Genomic DNA, 18,195 nt, shown 5'->3' on the forward strand with positions numbered 1-18,195 from the left:
CACCAAGGAACCGGAAGCTGCTCACTCTCTCCACAGCAGCGCCGTTGATGGTGATGGGGGTGTGTACTTCTCTGCACCTCCGGAAGTCCACTATCAACACCTTTGTCTTTGCGACGTTGAGTGTGAGATGGTTGTCTTGACACCAGTGGGTCAGGGCGCTGACCTCCTCCCTGTAAGCCGTCTCATCACCATTGGTGATAAGACCCACCACTGTAGTGTCGTCCGCAAACTTCACAATGATGTTGGAGTTGTTAGTGGCTGTGCAGTCGTAGGTGTAGAGTGAGTACAGGAGAGGGCTCAGTACACACCCCTGTGGAGCACCAGTGTTCAGTGTGATGGGGGATGAGGTGATGCTGCCCAGTCTGACCACTTGTCAGTCAGACAGGAAGCTAAGGATCCAGCTGCAGAGGGAGCTGCTCAGTCCTAGATCCTGCAGTTTCCTGTCCAGCTTCGAGGGAACGATGGTATTGAATGCTGAGCTGTAATCTACAAACAGCATTCTCACATACGTGTCTCTCTTCTCCAGGTGTGACAGGGCAGTATGTAGTGTCAGGGCTATGGCATCATCAGTGGACCTGTTGTGGCGGTATGCGAACTGTAGAGGGTCCAGTGAGTCGGGTAGTGCAGAGCAGATGAAGTCCCTGACCAGCTTCTCGAAGCATTTGCTTACGATGGGGGTCAGGGCTACAGGTCGCCAGTCGTTCAATGAGGAGATGGTGGAGGATTTGGGTACAGGGACGATGGTGGCCATTTTGAAGCAGGCTGGGACTACATACAGAGAGAGGGAAAGGTTGAAGATGTGTGTGAACACTCCAGCCAGCTGAGCCGCGCATGACTTGAGGACGCGGCCGGGAATCCCGTCCGGACCAGTAGCTTTGCGTGCGTTCACCTTCCTGAAGCACTTCCGCACATCCTCCTCAGACACAGTGTGCGCACTGACGTCATCCGCGGTGCGCACACTGTCCGGTCTCATGGTGTTCGCTGTGTCGAATCTAGCGTAGAATACGTTTAGATCCTCACACAGAGAGGCCGTGGTCTGCGGTGTGCTGGTTTTCCCTCTAAAGTCTGTGATTGTGTTTAGTTCCTGCCACATACTCCGAGGGTTGTCAAACTGTTGCTCCACCCTGTCCCTGTACTCACGTTTGGCTGCTTTGATCGTCTTCCGGAGTTGGTAATGTGCGTGTTTGTAGTCCGATGTGTTCGCGGAGGCAAAGGCGGTGCTCCGTGCCGCGTGAACATCTCCGTTAATCCAGGGTTTTTGATTTGGGAAGGATTTAACTGTTCTGGATGGGACGACATCTTCCACGCATTTCCTGATAAATCCGCAGACTGAGTCTGTGTACTCATCAATGTCCCTAGCAGCCACGTGAAACATTTCCCAGTCCGCGTGATCAAAACAGTCCCGCAGCGCAGACTCCGATTGGTCCGTCCAACAGTGCACCGCCCTCCGGGTTGGAGCTTCCTGTTTCAGCTTCTGCGTGTAGGCGGGCAGGAGCAGGATGGAGCGGTGATCTGATTGGCCGAATGGGGCGCGGGGGAGGGCTTTGTACGCATCCCGGAAAGAGGTGTAGCAGTGGTCGAGTAGCCGGTCTCCACGAGTGTTAAAATGGATGCGTTGGTGGAGTTTGGGTGAGACTTTCTTCAGGTTTCCCTTATTAAAGTCCCCGGTCATGATAAACGCTGCCTCTGGGTGTGCGGTTTCCTCGCTGCTGATCGCGCTGTACAGTTCCCTGAGTGCTCGGTCAGTGTCGGCTTGTGGGGGAATGTAAACAGCCGTAATAATCACTGCTGTAAATTCCCTCGGTAGCCAGAATGGCCGGCACTTAATCATCAGGTACTCCAGGTCCGGTGAGCAGAAGGATTTGACCGGGTGCACGTTCGCATAATCACACCAGCTGTTGTTGATCATGAAACACACACCACCGCCTCTGCTTTTCCCAGTAAGATCCTGTGACCTGTCCGCGCGATGCACGGAGAACCCCGGTAGTTGTATTGCGGAGTCCGGTACCTTGTCCGATAGCCAGGTTTCTGTGAGGCAGATCACGCAGCATCTCTCGCTGGAATGAGATCCGTGCCCGAAGCTCGCACAGCTTGTTCTCCAGAGACTGCACATTAGCCAGTAATAAACTGGGTAACGGTGGTCTGTTAGTGCGCCGTCTCAGTCGAACCAGAACGCCAGATCTTCTCCCTCTGCGTCGGCGTTTGCGGCCTCCAGGGCCAGAGAACAAAGGCGTCTCAGGTGAGATGAATGGGGGGTCTGCAAACGGAGCGTCTGTGTTGCAAAACTTGAATTCCGGAAAGTTATAAGAAAGACCGTCTTTTATGTCCAGTAAGGTTTGTCGGTCGTACACAAGGAGACATGTGCTACTCGCGAAAAAATGAAGGAAAAGTAAAATTAAACACAGAAAAAAGCTGTTGCTTGGGGGAGCTCGCGACGAGGCTGCCATACTCGGCGCCATCTTGGACATCACATCACATTATCAGAGGAGAAGTGAGAATTTTATTATACTGGAGCCTAAGGTTAGGTGCAATAATACTCAACCGTAATATTAGCTTATAACTGTGTTGTCAGTTAGCCAGTGTTGTGTCAAAAAGTCATGTCTTCCATAAACTAATTTCCGGTATTTGTCAAAAACTGCTATAGACAACTTTTTGGTCTATAATATGTGAAACATATGTCAAATGTATCCCTCTCGGGTGACATCGAGTCATCTTGTGCCACAAACAACATTCCTGTAACAAGGTAGAAACTGCAATCAGTTTTTGGCAGTGATGTTTATTTCTCATTTATTCATTTGACATTAAAATTACTTTTAAAGAGTAATCTGTCCAAGAGGACAGTAGAAATTGCAACAAATATAATAATCATTCTGCAAACATATTTTAAGTGGCCCAAAAGGACTGGATTAGTTTTAACGTAGTTACAATAACACAGAGTTATAAATGTACTTAAAAGATGCAGGGGCGGTCCTAGTCTGTTTGGTGCCCTGTGCAAACACTCCCTCTTCTGGAAAAATGTGTCTGTACTCCAAATTTCTCTCCCATGTTTTCCATAGTGGTGAATCTCTCTTGGATGGAAGATACTGCAGCATCAACAACAACATTAAAAAAAGGTCACCTCCAGCTCTTTGGGGCATCACTCAATGGCTCACCAAATGACTCGTAAGAGAAGTGCTGCTTTGTAGATCTCAGTCTTTTCTGTTGCAGAACAGCCTCTATGTTCATGTCCTGACACATATCATTGGCTGACATTTGTGCAGCTGATTAGCCTGTTGCTCTGTAATTGCGGAGACCTCTTTCTGTCTTTTTGAGGAGATTGACTGCTACATGCACATGTATGTTGGGAGACTGCATGAGCTTGCTCACATGGTGGATGTCATACCACACCACTGAACAAATGCTGAATCTGTATGATCCCACCTCCTCAGACAAAGACTGGGCCTCAATATTTATAACTGAGGGTTTGGTGTGGTCTCTCACCTCCATTAAAGCCTCTCTCACTGCAGATGCTTGGTACCTCAGGGGCTCAACACTGTTGATCTTACTTTCCCACCTTGTTTCAGACAACATCTTTAGTCTAATGTTAGCATGTTTTTCAGGATGGCCCATCTCTGAGTGGAGTCTTAAAATAAATTGTAAAGTTTTTGAAAAATCCCAAATTAACTTGTGGCATCAATAGATCCCTTTGAAGCATCAGCCGCAACCAAATTCAGTGTATGAGCTCCACAGGGAACAAAAGAGCTCTAGGATTCAGTTCCAGCAGCCTGGCTTGAATGCCCTTGTTTTTTTCCTCTCATGTTAGCCCCATTGTCATATGAATGACCTCTTCAGTCCTGAAAGGGAATTTTCAGCTCTTCCAGACTGTTTAAAATCATGGATGTGAGATGCTTCCCTGTGGATTCGTCAGTATTCTGTCCCCTGCGTGCGTGGTTCTGGTACACGAAGTGACAGATAGCTAAACATATGCCGTAAGCACTGAAAGCGTTGAATGATGAGTCAGGCGTGAAAGTAAAGTTGAGGGCTGTTTACTTGTTTGTCTTCATCAACGTACAACTTACAGTGATTTCCCAGAACTTGTGAAACTACAAAAAATACAAAAAGAAATATGCTCAATAAAGAATTATGCATTTGCTTCACATGGCGAACAGATCTAGGCATTTATATATACATCTCTCCAAATATGCATAAAATCAATAAAATATACAACACTCACTACTTATAAAGATGAAACACAATTCAAACTTACAAACAAAGCTTCTCCATGGCATAACACAGGTGGATGCTTAAGGATTAAACAGGGAGACTTCTGGTACGCCTCATTGTGCAAATCCCAATACTAAAATGGCTTCCTGCATTACCCCACTCATGTGACTCTAAACATCCAATAGGAAACTCTTCCTGTATCACCCCACTCATGTGACTCTAAACATCCAATAGGAATACAAGCCAAACCACATAAAAATTCACTTGACCGCAGTCTCCAAGCTAACCACTAGGAGATGCTAAAATTCTCAATGTGCACATAACATTACACTCCCCGCCTGGTATTGAACACAATACCACTATCAATTTCTTAGCAGTTCAATCAGCTAAAGAAAATAACACATTGACTGTCCATGGTAGATAATCAGATAGACAAAAGTACCACTACTTCGGTTACTGGTCTAAAGAAGGTCTTAATGGTACCTCCTTTCGTGACCCTCAGTTCGAGTTTCCTGACCTTTCCATCGCTGTCTGGGTAAGCCTTGGTGACAAGAGCCATTGGCCACTGATTTCTTTTTACCTGAGGGTCTTTGAGCAACACCAAGTCCCCTTCCTTGACATTGGGCTGACTATTTTGCCACTTGCTTCGATTTTGAAGAGTAGAGAGATATTCTCGCCTCCATCTCTCCCAAAATGTATTCGCCAAGTGCTGAACACGTTTCCACTGCTGACGATACATATCTGTAGCTTCAAATGATCCTGGAGGAGCAAGAGGGGTGCAGACCTTCTGTGTCAAGATCATTGCTGGAGTCAGAAGAAACGGTGAATCTGGATCACTTGAGATGGGAGCAAGAGGCCTTGCATTTATTATCGCTCCTACTTCAGCCATAAGGGTCGAAAGCACTTCATGAGTGAGATGCGAGGGACTGATCTGAGAAAGCATAGAGTCAAGAATCCGTCTCGAAACCCCAATCATTCTTTCCCATACTCCTCCCATATGGGAAGAATGAGGTGGGTTGAACAGCCATGTGCATCCTTCCTCACTGAGGTACCTTGAGATATCGGTTTCATCCCGTAGGAGAATTTGAAGTTCTCTGCAAGCCCCCTTAAAGTTTGTGCCACAGTCAGAGCGGATCATCTTCACAGGACCACGCATAGCAAAGAACCGCCGTAGAGCATTAATGAAGCTCGATGTGTCCATTGACTCTATGAGCTCGATATGTACAGCACGAACACTTAAACACGTGAAGAGTACTGCCCACCTTTTAGAGTTTGCGGCACCACCTCGGGTGCGACGGGTGGAGACATTCCAGGGGCCGAATACATCCAGGCCCACATTTGTAAATGGAGGTTCAGTGCTAAGACGATCAGGTGGAAGATTTGCCATCTTTTGCTCTGCGGGTCTACCACGAAGTCTGTTGCATGTAACACACTTGTGCAGGTTTCTGGAGATACATTTCTTTGCCCCTACAATCCAGATGCCAGCCGTGCGGATAGCTCCCTCAGTAAAAACTCTGCCTTGATGGTGAACCCGCTCATGGTAGTAGTTTACAAGTAGAGTAGCTATGTGGCTGCGGCCAGGAATGATGAGAGGATGCTTTTCATGTGTCTCGATTGAAGCATGCTGGAGCCGCCCACCAACTCTTAAAAGTTTGCTATCATCAAGAATTGGGCTGAGCTTCCTCAGAGGACTGCTTTTGGGAATTACTTCGCCTTTCTCCAAACAAGACACTTCCACTTGGTATGTCTCCTTTTGTACACATCCAATAATGGTATGCCTTGCTTGCGACAGTGTATCCATTTTGTGTGGCTTCAAACAGTGATGCCAACCTTTGCAGTCTTGCCCATTGCTATCCTTCTCAGACCTGAAGGATTGGACGATGTGGATTAGGGAGGCCACAGCTCTGACAAGGGGTTGCCACATGGAGAATCTTTCAAATCGATGCGACCCCATACTCCTATGGGGGTTTGCAACAGTAGTAATGTGGCTTCTGACCTCTGTATCAGAGTCTGGATCAATGAGGTCATAGGATGTTTCTTTACCTGAGTCTATGTCCCCAGAACGTCTCAGAAAACGTGGACCTGTAAGCCAGTTGGTGCTTAAGAGACGAGCTGGATGCACTGACCTGGTGGCAACATCTGCAGGGTTTTCATCAGTGTGGACATATTGCCACTGTTCAGGGCATGAGAACTTCCTTATCCGTTCCACTCTGTTGCTGACATACACATAAAATCTCCTGCTTTCATTGTAAATATACCCCAGCACCACCTTGCTGTCAGTATAGAACTTCAGACTATCAAGACTAATGTCCAGCTCTTTCACAAGCAGCTCAGCAATTTCCACTGCCAGAACAGCAGCACCTAATTCCAACCTGGGAATAGTGTGGAATGGCACGGGGGCTAACTTGGCTTTCCCCATTATGAAACCTACATGACATTTACCTTCCACATCTTCCACTTTGAGATATGCCACAGCCGCAATGGCCTTGGTGGAAGCATCCGAGAAGATATGGATCTCTGTACGTTGTGCAGTGGACAGGGACGTAGCAATGTAGGCTCGGGAGATTGCAAACTGTTCCAAATCCTGCAGTGAATCCCTCCAGGTAATCCACTCTGTTGCCTTTTCAGACGGGAGGGGAGCATCCCAGTCACTGCTGTCACGAGTGAGCTGCTGCAACAAGAGCTTTCCTTGAATAGTAACGGGAGCTACGAGACCAAGTGGATCAAACAAACTATTGATAGTTGCAAGAACTCCTCTTCGGGTGAATGGCTTCTCGCTCCTGGCAACACGGAATGTAAAAGTGTCATTCACAAGGTCCCAGCTTAATCCAAGACTTCGCTGCAAAGGAGGTGAATCTTTGTCCAGGTCGAGATTTTTCAAGTCTTTTGCATGATCTGTTGATGGGAAAGCCTGCATGACAGTTAGGCAATTGGATGCTATTTTATGAAGTCTCAAGTTGGAGATGGCAAGCATGCCTTGGGCTGCCTTGAGAAGACTGATAGCTGCTGTTGCAGATGGCAGTGACTTGAGTGCATCATCAACGTAGAAGTTCCTGTGTATGAACTCCTTTGCCCCCTCCCCAAACTCGCCCTCTCCATGTAAAGCTGCTCTCCGAAGCCCATAAGTAGCCACAGCTGGAGAGGGGCGGTTGCCAAACACATGGACTCTCATACGATATTCCACAACTTCCTTCGTGATGTCATTGTCTTTAAACCACAGAAATCTGAGGAAGTTCCTGTGGTCTTCCCTGACAACAAAGCTGTGAAACATCTGCTCAATAGCTGCTGTGATGGCTACCTGTTCATGCCTAAACCGCATTAGGACTCCCAGCAGAGTGTTATTTAAGTCTGGCCCTGTCAACAGCACATCGTTCAAGGAGATGCCAAGATAAGGAGCGCTTGAATCAAACACAACTCGGATCTGGCCAGGCTTGCGTGGATGATAGACGCCAAAACTGGGAAGGTACCAGCATTCATCTCCATCGTTGAGTGCTGGAGCTGGTTCAGCATGATCTCGATCAAAGATATTCTGCATGAAAGCCAGAAAATGTCTCCTCATCTCAGGTTTCCTTTCTAGAGTTTTGCAGAGACTGGTGAAACGAGTCAGAGCTTGTCCTCTGTTGTTAGGCAGCCGTGGTCTTGGCATGCGAAAGGGAAGGGGAGCTACCCAACTGTTAGCATCATCTATGAACATCTCATTATTCATCAACTGAATGAACCGTTTGTCCTCAATAGATGGGGCAACTTCATTGTCATTCTCTGTTCTTTCGAAGATTTTGTTGCCAAGTAAATGATCATCAGAGTTCTGAAACAGGCTGTCCAGAGGATGAAAGTGTGACAGGGTTTGAGAGTTGAGAGGTCTTATGCCTGTCCTTGTTGTAAGCTTCTCTTTCACAACTAGGTGGTTGGGACATGGACTGAAATGAGAGTGACGCCCATTCTCCAGAACGTTAGTGCGGTAGACATTAACTGCTTTCGGCTTGTGAGCTGCACCCAAACAGACGTCTCCAACTACGACCCAGCCAAGGTCCAGTCTTTGGGCATAGGGTGCATTATTGGGCCCGTTGCGTTGGTCTCTCACTTTATGGACTTGTAACACATCCCGACCCAGCAGAAGGAGAATTTGCGCATTTGGATCAAGTTCAGGGATGAGATGAGTGATAGACTTTAGGTGTGGGTGGTGTTTGACTACATCAGGAGTAGGTATCTCCGATCTATCATCTGGGATATGGCTACACTCAATAAGTGTGGGAAGAGGAATGCTGAGACGTCCATCCAATGGCTGAGCAACAAATCCAACTCCTCTTCGGCCAGATAACTCAGTGACTCCCGCACATGTGCGCAGCGTGTAGGGAGAATCGCTACCCTTGAGGCCAAACAGGTCGAAGAATTTGGACCGAGCAAGAGACCTATTGCTCTGGTCATCAAGTACGGCATAGACTTTTATAGATCTTTCTGGTTGTCCTCTACGATGCACTTTTATGAGACAGATTTTAGAGCAAGAGCGGGAGTTATTGGCAATTCCACACACTTCTGTGCATTTGGAGATTATGTCAGGAGAAGCCGCTTCATCTTCCTCCCCGCCATGCTCATCCTCAGGGTCTTTGACAGCCCATGGAGCTGGTCCTGGATGAAGTGCTGTGACGTGCTTGTCACTGTTACACTCTTTACAGTGAATAATTGTTTTGCAGTCTTTAGCAACGTGTTCAGTTGAGGAGCAGCATCTGAAACAAACTCCACTATCTCGCAGGAACGTTTTGCGTTCATCCAGTGTCTTAGCTCGGAAGCCCCTACACCGCTTGAGAGGGTGGGGTTTTTTGTGAATCGGACACTGTCCACATCCAACTTACTGCTAGCTGACTCTGTGGGCTTGATGGCAGATGTTGATGTAATCTCTGTTTTGCTGGATGAGACGTGGTTCCTGGAATGCGTGTACCTTCTAGGTGAGTTTTCTGGTTTCACTGTCGTCATCCCAAATGAGCTAAATGCAAAACTTGGATCATTACGAGTGCGGGCTTCTTTGCAGACAAAGTCAGTGAAGAATGAGAATGGTGGAAACTGGCCTTGGTTTTGCAGCTTGTACGCACTGCCTTGTGTCATCCATTTTTCTTGAAGGCCATACGGCAGTTTCTCCACTATTGGGTTAATGCCGCGAGAGGTATCCAGATAGGCGAGCCCAGGCAAACAACCTTCTAACTTTGCTGACCCCAACTCCCTTAACAAGTCACCAAGCTCTCTCAGGTTGAGAGGGTCCCTGTTGCTGATCTTAGGAAATCTCTCCAGTTTGTCCAGCAGAGCTTTCTCAATTATTTCAGGAGACCCGTAGTTCTCTTCAAGTCGCATCCACGCCATCCTGAGCCCTGCAGCGGGGTCATTGACATGAACAGCTCTGATTCTCCTGACTTGCTCAGATGATTGAGGACCTAACCATCTAGTGAGAAGGTCGAGCTCTTCATTGCAGGTGAGTTTTAGCCCTTCAATGATGTTCATGAAGGTAGACTTCCAGCCCCAATAATTCTCTGGACGATCATCAAACTTTGTCATCCCGGATGTCACAAGTTCCCGGCGAGCCATGTATACAGCAAAGTCATTAATGCCGGTATGGTTCAGAGCAGAGGGCTGCGCTGCTTGCATTCTAAGAGGATGTGTGTGTGGTTGAGGTTCCTGCAGGGGGGTGACACTACATGGATAAATCCCAGGGTAATTCTGAGCAGATGGATGCTTCATACCATTTTCTTCAAAGGTAGTATGGCTCTTGACACGAGCTGGAGTGGAGCTCAGTCCATCAATGGCTGTACGAATGGGATTCAGTTCGTTGTCCTGGAGTGGTGGAGCATGAGAGAAATCGCGTGGCCGACTGGAGGTGATATGGGACTCAAGGCCGGGCAACGACAGCTGACTAGAGTGCATTCTTGAGTGACACTCAACATAATCATTTGTTCTTTTTTCTGTGGAGTCAGGGGGAATTCCTATGATGTCCGCTGCCCTGAGATCTTGTTTAGAGCCGAGTTCTGCTACGGCTGATTCCAAAACCTCCGCCTCAGCTAAAGCCGCTGCAACTTCTTTCTCTTGCTTCAGTGTGGCCAGAGCAGCCTCCATGCGTGCCTCTTCTACTCTCAACTGGGCTTTTTCCACCATGAGTTCAGTTTCTTTTTTGACAAAGGTGGAGCGAGCACGCACTGCTTCAGCTCTTGCGCGTGCTTTAGCAGCTGCTAGGCTTGCTGAAGACTTGCAGGAGCTGTTAGAAGAACTAGCAACAGATCTGGTCACATATGATTTCACAGATGTTCCTGGAGATCTAGTCTTCTGTTGATCTTCTGTATCTGGCTTATTGTCCATGATGACTATTCGGCATGCAAGGTAAAACTAAACGAGGCAGGAAGACTAATGAGCGTTAGCGGTCTCTGCTATCCAGACTTACTGTATTATCCAAGGTGTGATGCTGTTTTTTCACTATTCTGTCCCCTGCGTGCGTGGTTCTGGTACACGAAGTGACAGATAGCTAAACATATGCCGTAAGCACTGAAAGCGTTGAATGATGAGTCAGGCGTGAAAGTAAAGTTGAGGGCTGTTTACTTGTTTGTCTTCATCAACGTACAACTTACAGTGATTTCCCAGAACTTGTGAAACTACAAAAAATACAAAAAGAAATATGCTCAATAAAGAATTATGCATTTGCTTCACATGGTGAACAGATCTAGGCATTTATATATACATCTCTCCAAATATGCATAAAATCAATAAAATATACAACACTCACTACTTATAAAGATGAAACACAATTCAAACTTACAAACAAAGCTTCTCCATGGCATAACACAGGTGGATGCTTAAGGATTAAACAGGGAGACTTCTGGTACGCCTCATTGTGCAAATCCCAATACTAAAATGGCTTCCTGCATTACCCCACTCATGTGACTCTAAACATCCAATAGGAAACTCTTCCTGTATCACCCCACTCATGTGACTCTAAACATCCAATAGGAATACAAGCCAAACCACATAAAAATTCACTTGACCGCAGTCTCCAAGCTAACCACTAGGAGATGCTAAAATTCTCAATGTGCACATAACATTACAGTCAGCTTTCATCAAAAACATAAAATACTCCTCAACATGGGGCTTCTCTTGTAATGACACAATCCGAATCACAACTGACAGCTGGCCAGTGTGGCTAATACTAAACTACTAACTAAAACTACTAAACAAATTCACGAGTTTTGTACATGGTGACCAAGATAGCTGGTGTGGCTGCTGGACACGGTTAATGTGCTCTTGCATCATGGGATCAAACCTTGCCATGAGTAAAACTTCTTTTATAAAATTGCCATTTGATGGAGAAAACAATGTTTCTGGGTGTGTCCTTACAGTGCGTTCACACCGAACGCGATAGACGCGACCAGAGCTTCAGGTTTACATGTAAAGTCAATGGAGCAGCGCGATGAAGCGCGAGTGGGGGATGATTTCAGAAGCTACGGAGCCCCGCAGGGGACATGGGAGGATCTCGCAAAACTAACTCGGGATCTCGCAAAACAAACTCGGGATCTCGCAAAACTTTTGCGAGATCTCGCAAAAGTTTTAGCTGCATTCTTCGGACGCCGGCTCGAAGCCGACCAGGAGGTCGAGGCACGATGTGCCGGGAAAACGGTGTTCCTCCCGGCTGTAGTAGGTCTCGACCTCCCGTTAGCTTCGAGCTAACGGGAGGTCGAAGGCCGAAGAATGCGGCTAAAACTTTTGCGAGATCCCGAGTTTGTTTTGCAAGATCTTGCAAAACTTTTGCGAGATCCCGAGTTAGTTTTGCGAGACCTTGCAAAAGTCTGTCTTAATTTTTTTTTCTCCCATGTCCCCTGCGGGGCTCCGTAAGAAGCAGATTTGCGTCGCAAAAACGCTTTTCTGCCTGATTCGCGCAACCAAGTAGCACGACTGACACGTTTGAAGTGCGAAGTAAAATACGTGCTGCAGTTTGTGTGGTGCATTTTGTGCATTCACGCTTATCGCGTCTACCGCTCGAGTTGAAAAAATCTGAACTCCAGCGTCAAGTCGTGCTGCAACAAACAAACAGGAGCCTTGTGATGTGATACTCTGACCTAGTTCAAACGGGCAGGTCCAGCCAAAGCCATTCATTCTAGCAATCAGTGTTTTTGTGATGAGTCAGCAGGCTCTCCAGGGCAGAAACAGTGTTCTTATTTTTCTCCTCCTTCTCCCTGAGGCTCTTCCACTTTAAGCTGGGTCCTTTTTATTCCTGTCTCTCTGTAAATAGTTATATTTTATATATTTATGTTTAATGTTTTTCTGTTTGAGCATTTTAATTAGGGATGGGTACCGGTGTCCGGTGCCATGATGGCACCGGTTCTGACATAAACGGTAGTAACCAGACCGAAAAGCAGTGCACATTTCGGTGCTTTATTTCGGTGTTTTTTTTTCCTGAGCTGTGATACACTTCTAGCCAATCATTTTACGTTTCCGAGGATAGTAGGCGGGGCCAGGTACGTACGTTCTGTTAGAGCAGAGCTACAGATTAAAAATGCCCAAGGCGAAGCGGTCAAAAGTCTGGCTGTACTTCACAGCAAAATATGCAAACTCAGCAGCCTGCAACAAGTGCTTTAAGCTGATACTGTCAAAGGAGGTAACACCAAGAATCCGATTAAACAGCTGGCGACGCATAGCGGTTTTTTTTTAAAAGCCGAGAAATGCGCCGTATTTGATAGCTTGCTGCGAGACCTCACACCGTGCACGTCGGGTGGATTGCCAGTTATCGGACCCGGAGCAACATCCCCCAAAAACCCAAAGAATAGAGTCCTGGCCCCTAGCCCTGCCAGTGTAGCAGAAATGATGAGGATGATGATGCAGCAGCAGCCGTTCTTCTCTGCGTGAGTAGCTTAATGTTGTTAGTGTGTAATTTACGTTGAGTAGGCTAACCACGTTATTACATTAATGCAGGTAAGGTGAACTAGCAAGCATCATCATAGCTACATGCAGCTGTCTTCTTGTTTGATGGCAGATACTCCCTTCACCCTGGCCAAAAAGGCTAAAATGACCAAAGAAAAAGTGGAAAACAGTTAAACATGAGATGTTTTTGGACAAAGTTGATGTTTTTTCCATTGTTTAAGCACTGCTTCCAGCCAAGAGTGATACCATATATGCCACATAGCTGCAGAAAAGGCTGACATTGTTATCTTTTTACAAAAAAAACCAGCTGAACATGAGAGGTTTTTGGACAAAGTTTGTGTTCTCCATTCTTTAAGCACCGGTTTGAGCACCGTTTAAGCACCGGCACCGTTTCAAAAGTACCGATTTGGCACCGGTATCGGATAAAACCTAAACGATACCCATCCCTAATTTTAATATTATGTCAAATACATTTTTGTAATGACTAATGTGTACAGCGTCCTTTACGACGCTGCTCTGCTCTCCACAGTGAATAGAGGCAAAGCAAGGCAAGTTTATTTGTATAGCACAATTCAACAACAAGGTGGTTCAAAGTGCTTTACAGAGACATTAGAAACAAAAACAAATAAAAAGCATGATTTAAAATTGATTAAAACAAGCAAACAAACAAACTAACTAAATAACAAACAAACAAACAAACAAAACAGTATGTAAAAAAAAAAAATCAAAACAGATAAAATCAGAACAATAGATAAAATCAGTAGTTAAAATGTAACTTTTTGAAGTTTAAGCTTAAAAGTGTGGATTTGGTGCTTTATTCAAATGCAGCTGAGAACAGGTGAGTCTTCAACCTGGATTTAAATAAACTGAGTGTTTCAGCTGATCTGAGGCTTTCTGGGAGTTTGTTCCAGATATAAGGAGCATAAAAGCTGAATGCAGCTTCTCCGTGTCTGGTTCTGACTCTGGGAACTGATAAAAGACTGGATCCAGATGACCTGAGGGATCTGGAAGGTTCATACTGGGTCAGGAGGTCACTGATGTATTTTGGTCCTAAACCATTCAGAGCTTTATAGACCAGCATCAGAACTTTAAAGTCTATCCTCTGACGGACAGGCAGCCAGTGTAAAGACCTCAGAGCTGGACTGATGTGGTCCACTTTTTTGGTCTTAGTGAGGACTCGAGCAGCAGAGTTCTGAATGAGCTGTAGTTGTCTGACTGATTTTTTAGGTAGACCTGTAAAGATGCTGTTACAGTAATCAAGCCTACTAAAGATGAATGCGTGGACTAGTTTTTCCAGGTCCTGTTGAGACATCAGATCTTTTATCCTCGAAATATTTTTGAGGTGATAGTAAGCTGACTTTGTTATTGTCTTAATGTGTTTTTCTAAGTTTAGGTCTGCATCCATCACTACACCCAAATTTTTCGCCTGGTCTGTGGTTTTTAGGTGTATAGATTGAAGTTCTCTGGTGACCTGTAATCGTTTTTCTTTGGCGCCAAAGACTATTACCTCAGTTTTGTTTTTGTTTAGCTGGAGAAAATTTTGGCACAACCAGTCATTAATTTCCTCAATGCATTTACGAAGAGCCTGTACAGGGCCTTGGTCTCCTGGTGACATTGTGATATATATTTGTGTATCATCTGCATAGCTGTGGTAGTTTATTTTGTTGTTCTTTATAATCTGTGCCAGTGGGAGCATGTAAATGTTAAACAGAGGGGGTCCCAAGATGGAACCTTGTGGAACTCCACATGTGATACTTGTCTGCTCAGATGTGAAGTTACCTATTGATACAAAGTATTTCCTGTTTTCTAAGTATGTTTTGAACCAGTTTAGTACAGTTCCTGGGGGACCGGGGAAGATCGTGGTCCCTGGTCCTGGTCCTGGTCGTTGGTGTTGTTGAGAGAGTTGGAGGCAAATAGGGACCCCTCTTCTTGCCTCAGATGTCTCTCCTTTCTGAGGCTCTTCCCGGGTGGGGGCAGATGGAGCTCCTCCTCAAGGTTTCTGCTGGGCTTTGTCTGTTCTTGGAGTACTGTTTGTTCCTCTTTATGAGATAACTCCTCGTTTATCTCAGCCTTGGCACCAAGCACAGATGGATGACGTATGGAATAAAACAAGTTGGAGGTGAACAGTTTCACCCCTGACTTGTTAAAAATAAATCCATTTGCTTTAAACAGATGCCTGCGTTCCCAAGAGAAGGGAGACTCTCTCTTCAAACGCTAGATCGACACCTGCCGTCTTGGAAACATACCGTCTGGCAGTACTTCCTCCCACATTTCTGCTTCACGCGTGTGAAAATTGCATATTTTAAAGCACAACCTGTTGCATGGTTGAATTTTAGCCAAGCTTTAGCTGTTGGATAGGTATTAGATGTCTGGTTTTCACAAAAAGTGAAAACAAAAGCAGAAAAACAGTAGGTCTTTGGTGATGTAGGTCTTTGGTGTTTTTCAGTTTAACTGAGTGTTGCATAGTCTGACCTTGGAGCAAATTGCTGAGCTGTCCACTTCTAGGTGGATTGGCAGGTGTCTTGAAGGTTTTCCACTTGTAAATAACATTTGTAAAATGATGGGTGTCACACTGTTTAAAAAGTTGTTACAGCCTTTCCCAGACTGATGTCCATCAAAGGTTCCGTCTCTAATATAACTGCTGATGTTTTTTCTGCCTGGCAATATTTTAACAGACACCAGAATGTTGACCAGTAAACTGCCATTCCTGGGTTTATAGATGTGGTCACATTAATGCTGATCAGTTAATCAAATCCATTTGATTATCAGCACCAGGCTGGGTTCATACTCAGGACAGTTTTGCTATGAGGCAACAGTGCAAACCACAACATCACCATGCTGGTCAGAGACAATAACTAAGGTTCAAAATGTGAAAGAAAATATATAAAGCTGAAAATGTAAAATACATGAAATACATGGAAAATAAAACTAAGAACCAAACAGAGAATACCAAAAAACTGACCATAATCTAAGAAAATCTATTAACCAAGCGTGAATGAGACAGTCAGTGTTAAAAAAATGAAATTGTGAAGGAAAGGAAGAAGAGAAAAGGAGGGTCATGTTTTAGACTGAAAGAGATTGGTGGGAGGAGTGAGATAAATTAGCTGTATGAGAAGAATTTCTAATTAGAGAGCTGCAGGTGTCTGATGATGGAGATACCGAAAGGAGTCGAGCTCTGTTTCCCACAACTCCTCAACAGCTCCTGCAGGAAGCCGACACTTCACTGGTCCAAAGCTGTGCTCCTGAACATTGTGCTCTCATGTATCTCTCTGCTCACTGCTGCTCTAAACCTTCTCGTCATCATCTCAGTCTCCCACTTCAGGCAGAGATTAACTTTTCAACTGAAACTACAGTTTAAGTTTTAGATGTGTGAAAGCTTCCATTTACATTATATGACTTAGTGATTAAAGAATGAATTTTAACCATGGTCATAATGTCTTATTTGCTTGAACTGAATCATGCCTTAGTAGTGCAGCATTTTCACTGAAGACATGTTGACATTAACGATGTGCATTATATTCTTTTCTGTCTCCCTGCAGGCAGCTGCACACACCCAGTAATATCCTCCTCCTCTCTCTGGCCGTCTCAGACTTTTTTGTGGGTCTCCTGTTGTTGCCTTTGGAAATTTTTAGAAACACAAGCTGCTGGGTACTTGGTGATCGTATGTGTTCTGCTTATTGGTATTTGACCAGCAACATTATCTGTGCTTCAATAGGGAACATTGTTCTAATATCAGTTGACCGCTATGTGGCTATTTGTGACCCTCTGCATTATCCCAGCAGAATTACTTTGGCGAAAGTCAAACTCAGTGTTTGTCTCTGTTGGTTTTATGCTTTTTTCTACAGCAATCTTTATACAAAGAATATCATGATTGAACCAGGCAGGTATAATTCTTGCTTTGGAGAGTGTGTATTTTTTAGCAGTAATATTGCTATTGTTGCTGACCTTATTTTATTCTTTTTTGTTCCAGTAACTGTTATCATAGCCTTGTATATGAGAGTATTTGTGGTGGCTGTGTCTCAAGCTCGTGCCATGCGCTCTCATGTTACATTGGTCACACTTCAGCGTTCACTGAATCAAACAAACAAATCTGAGCTGAAAGCAGCCAGGACTCTGGGGATTCTTGTAGTTGTGTTTCTAGCATGCTTCTCTCCACTCTACTGCTACTCTCTTGTTGATGAAAATGCAATCAATAATCCAGCTGCATCTTTTGCGGTCATTATCTTTTACATTAACTCTTGTCTAAACCCTTTGATCTATGCCTTGTTTTACCCCTGGTTTAGAAATGCTGTTAAACTTATCATCACGTTGGAGATCTTCAAGTATGACACAAGTGGTGCCAACATACTGTAAAAAGAGTACGAAACCTGCTTGTGCAATGGTTAGCACTGACACACCACAGCAAGAAAGCCCTGGATTTGAATCCAGCTGGTGCATAGTTTTAATGTTCCCTTGTCTATGTGGGGTTACACAGCTTCTGCTCAGAATCAAAAGACTTGCATGGTGATTCTAAATTGACTAGGTGTGAATGGCTGTCTGTCTCTACTTTTTGACCTTTGACATACTGACCACCTGCCCAGGGTTTATAGTATGTGTCTGCCCCCTTGGACCATGATATGGGCAAATAGAAGAGAATGGACGGTTGAAACTGACTTACTGAATTATGGTTCTAAACAGTGATAGAAAAAACATCACTATTGCTGTCACAGTTGTGACTGTGGTGCATATTCTAAATGAAAATTACGAGAAAAATATATGTAAGTATTTTTAATTCTTCTTATGTTTTTTATGTGTTAATTATTACCTAGTAAATCTCACTCCATTTCTTTTTCAGTGTATTCACCTTTTGGCTCCAATAATGTTCACTTCAGTGGTTCGTGTTTTCTTGTTTTCTCTGGTTATTATACACTGTTGTTATATTTGTATTTTATAAATACTGTGTTGTCAAACATAGTGTACAATAAAATTAAGATTAGATAAGAACTTTATTAATCCTGGGATAAATTATTGTGCCTTTTACATACACAAAAAGAAACACTGTGTTCAGAATCAGAGAGAGTAATAAATGTAACAGCTGGAATAAATTTAAGAACAGAAAGTTAA

At 44.8% G+C, this 18,195-nt stretch overlaps 1 protein-coding gene across 1 annotated transcript; it reads left to right on the top strand.

The window, feature by feature from the left end:
• The first annotated feature begins 16,238 nt into the window (after positions 1-16,238).
• LOC146690373 (trace amine-associated receptor 13c-like) lies at positions 16,239-17,445 on the top strand. The gene is made up of 2 exons (XM_085434939.1): positions 16,239-16,414; positions 16,632-17,445. The coding sequence occupies exons 1-2, from the start codon at positions 16,239-16,241 to the stop codon at positions 17,443-17,445; spliced, it is 990 nt and encodes a 329-aa protein (XP_085291065.1).
• The last annotated feature ends 750 nt before the right edge of the window (positions 17,446-18,195 follow it).

Source organism: Copadichromis virginalis, linkage group LG16 (genome assembly GCF_057382275.1).
Source record: "Copadichromis virginalis isolate Kocher_CV1m ecotype Utaka linkage group LG16, C_Virginalis_male_GT1.1, whole genome shotgun sequence".
NCBI classification, from domain to species: Eukaryota; Metazoa; Chordata; class Actinopteri; order Cichliformes; family Cichlidae; genus Copadichromis; species Copadichromis virginalis.

Bases quoted from the DNA above. Each gene is read 5' to 3' on its own strand.
- LOC146690373 (XM_085434939.1), top strand. From the start codon at position 16,239: ATGATGGAGATACCGAAAGGAGTCGAGCTCTGTTTCCCACAACTCCTC. The intron at 16,415-16,631 runs GCAGAGATTAAC...GTCTCCCTGCAG, and splicing joins ATCTCAGTCTCCCACTTCAG to GCAGCTGCACACACCCAGTA.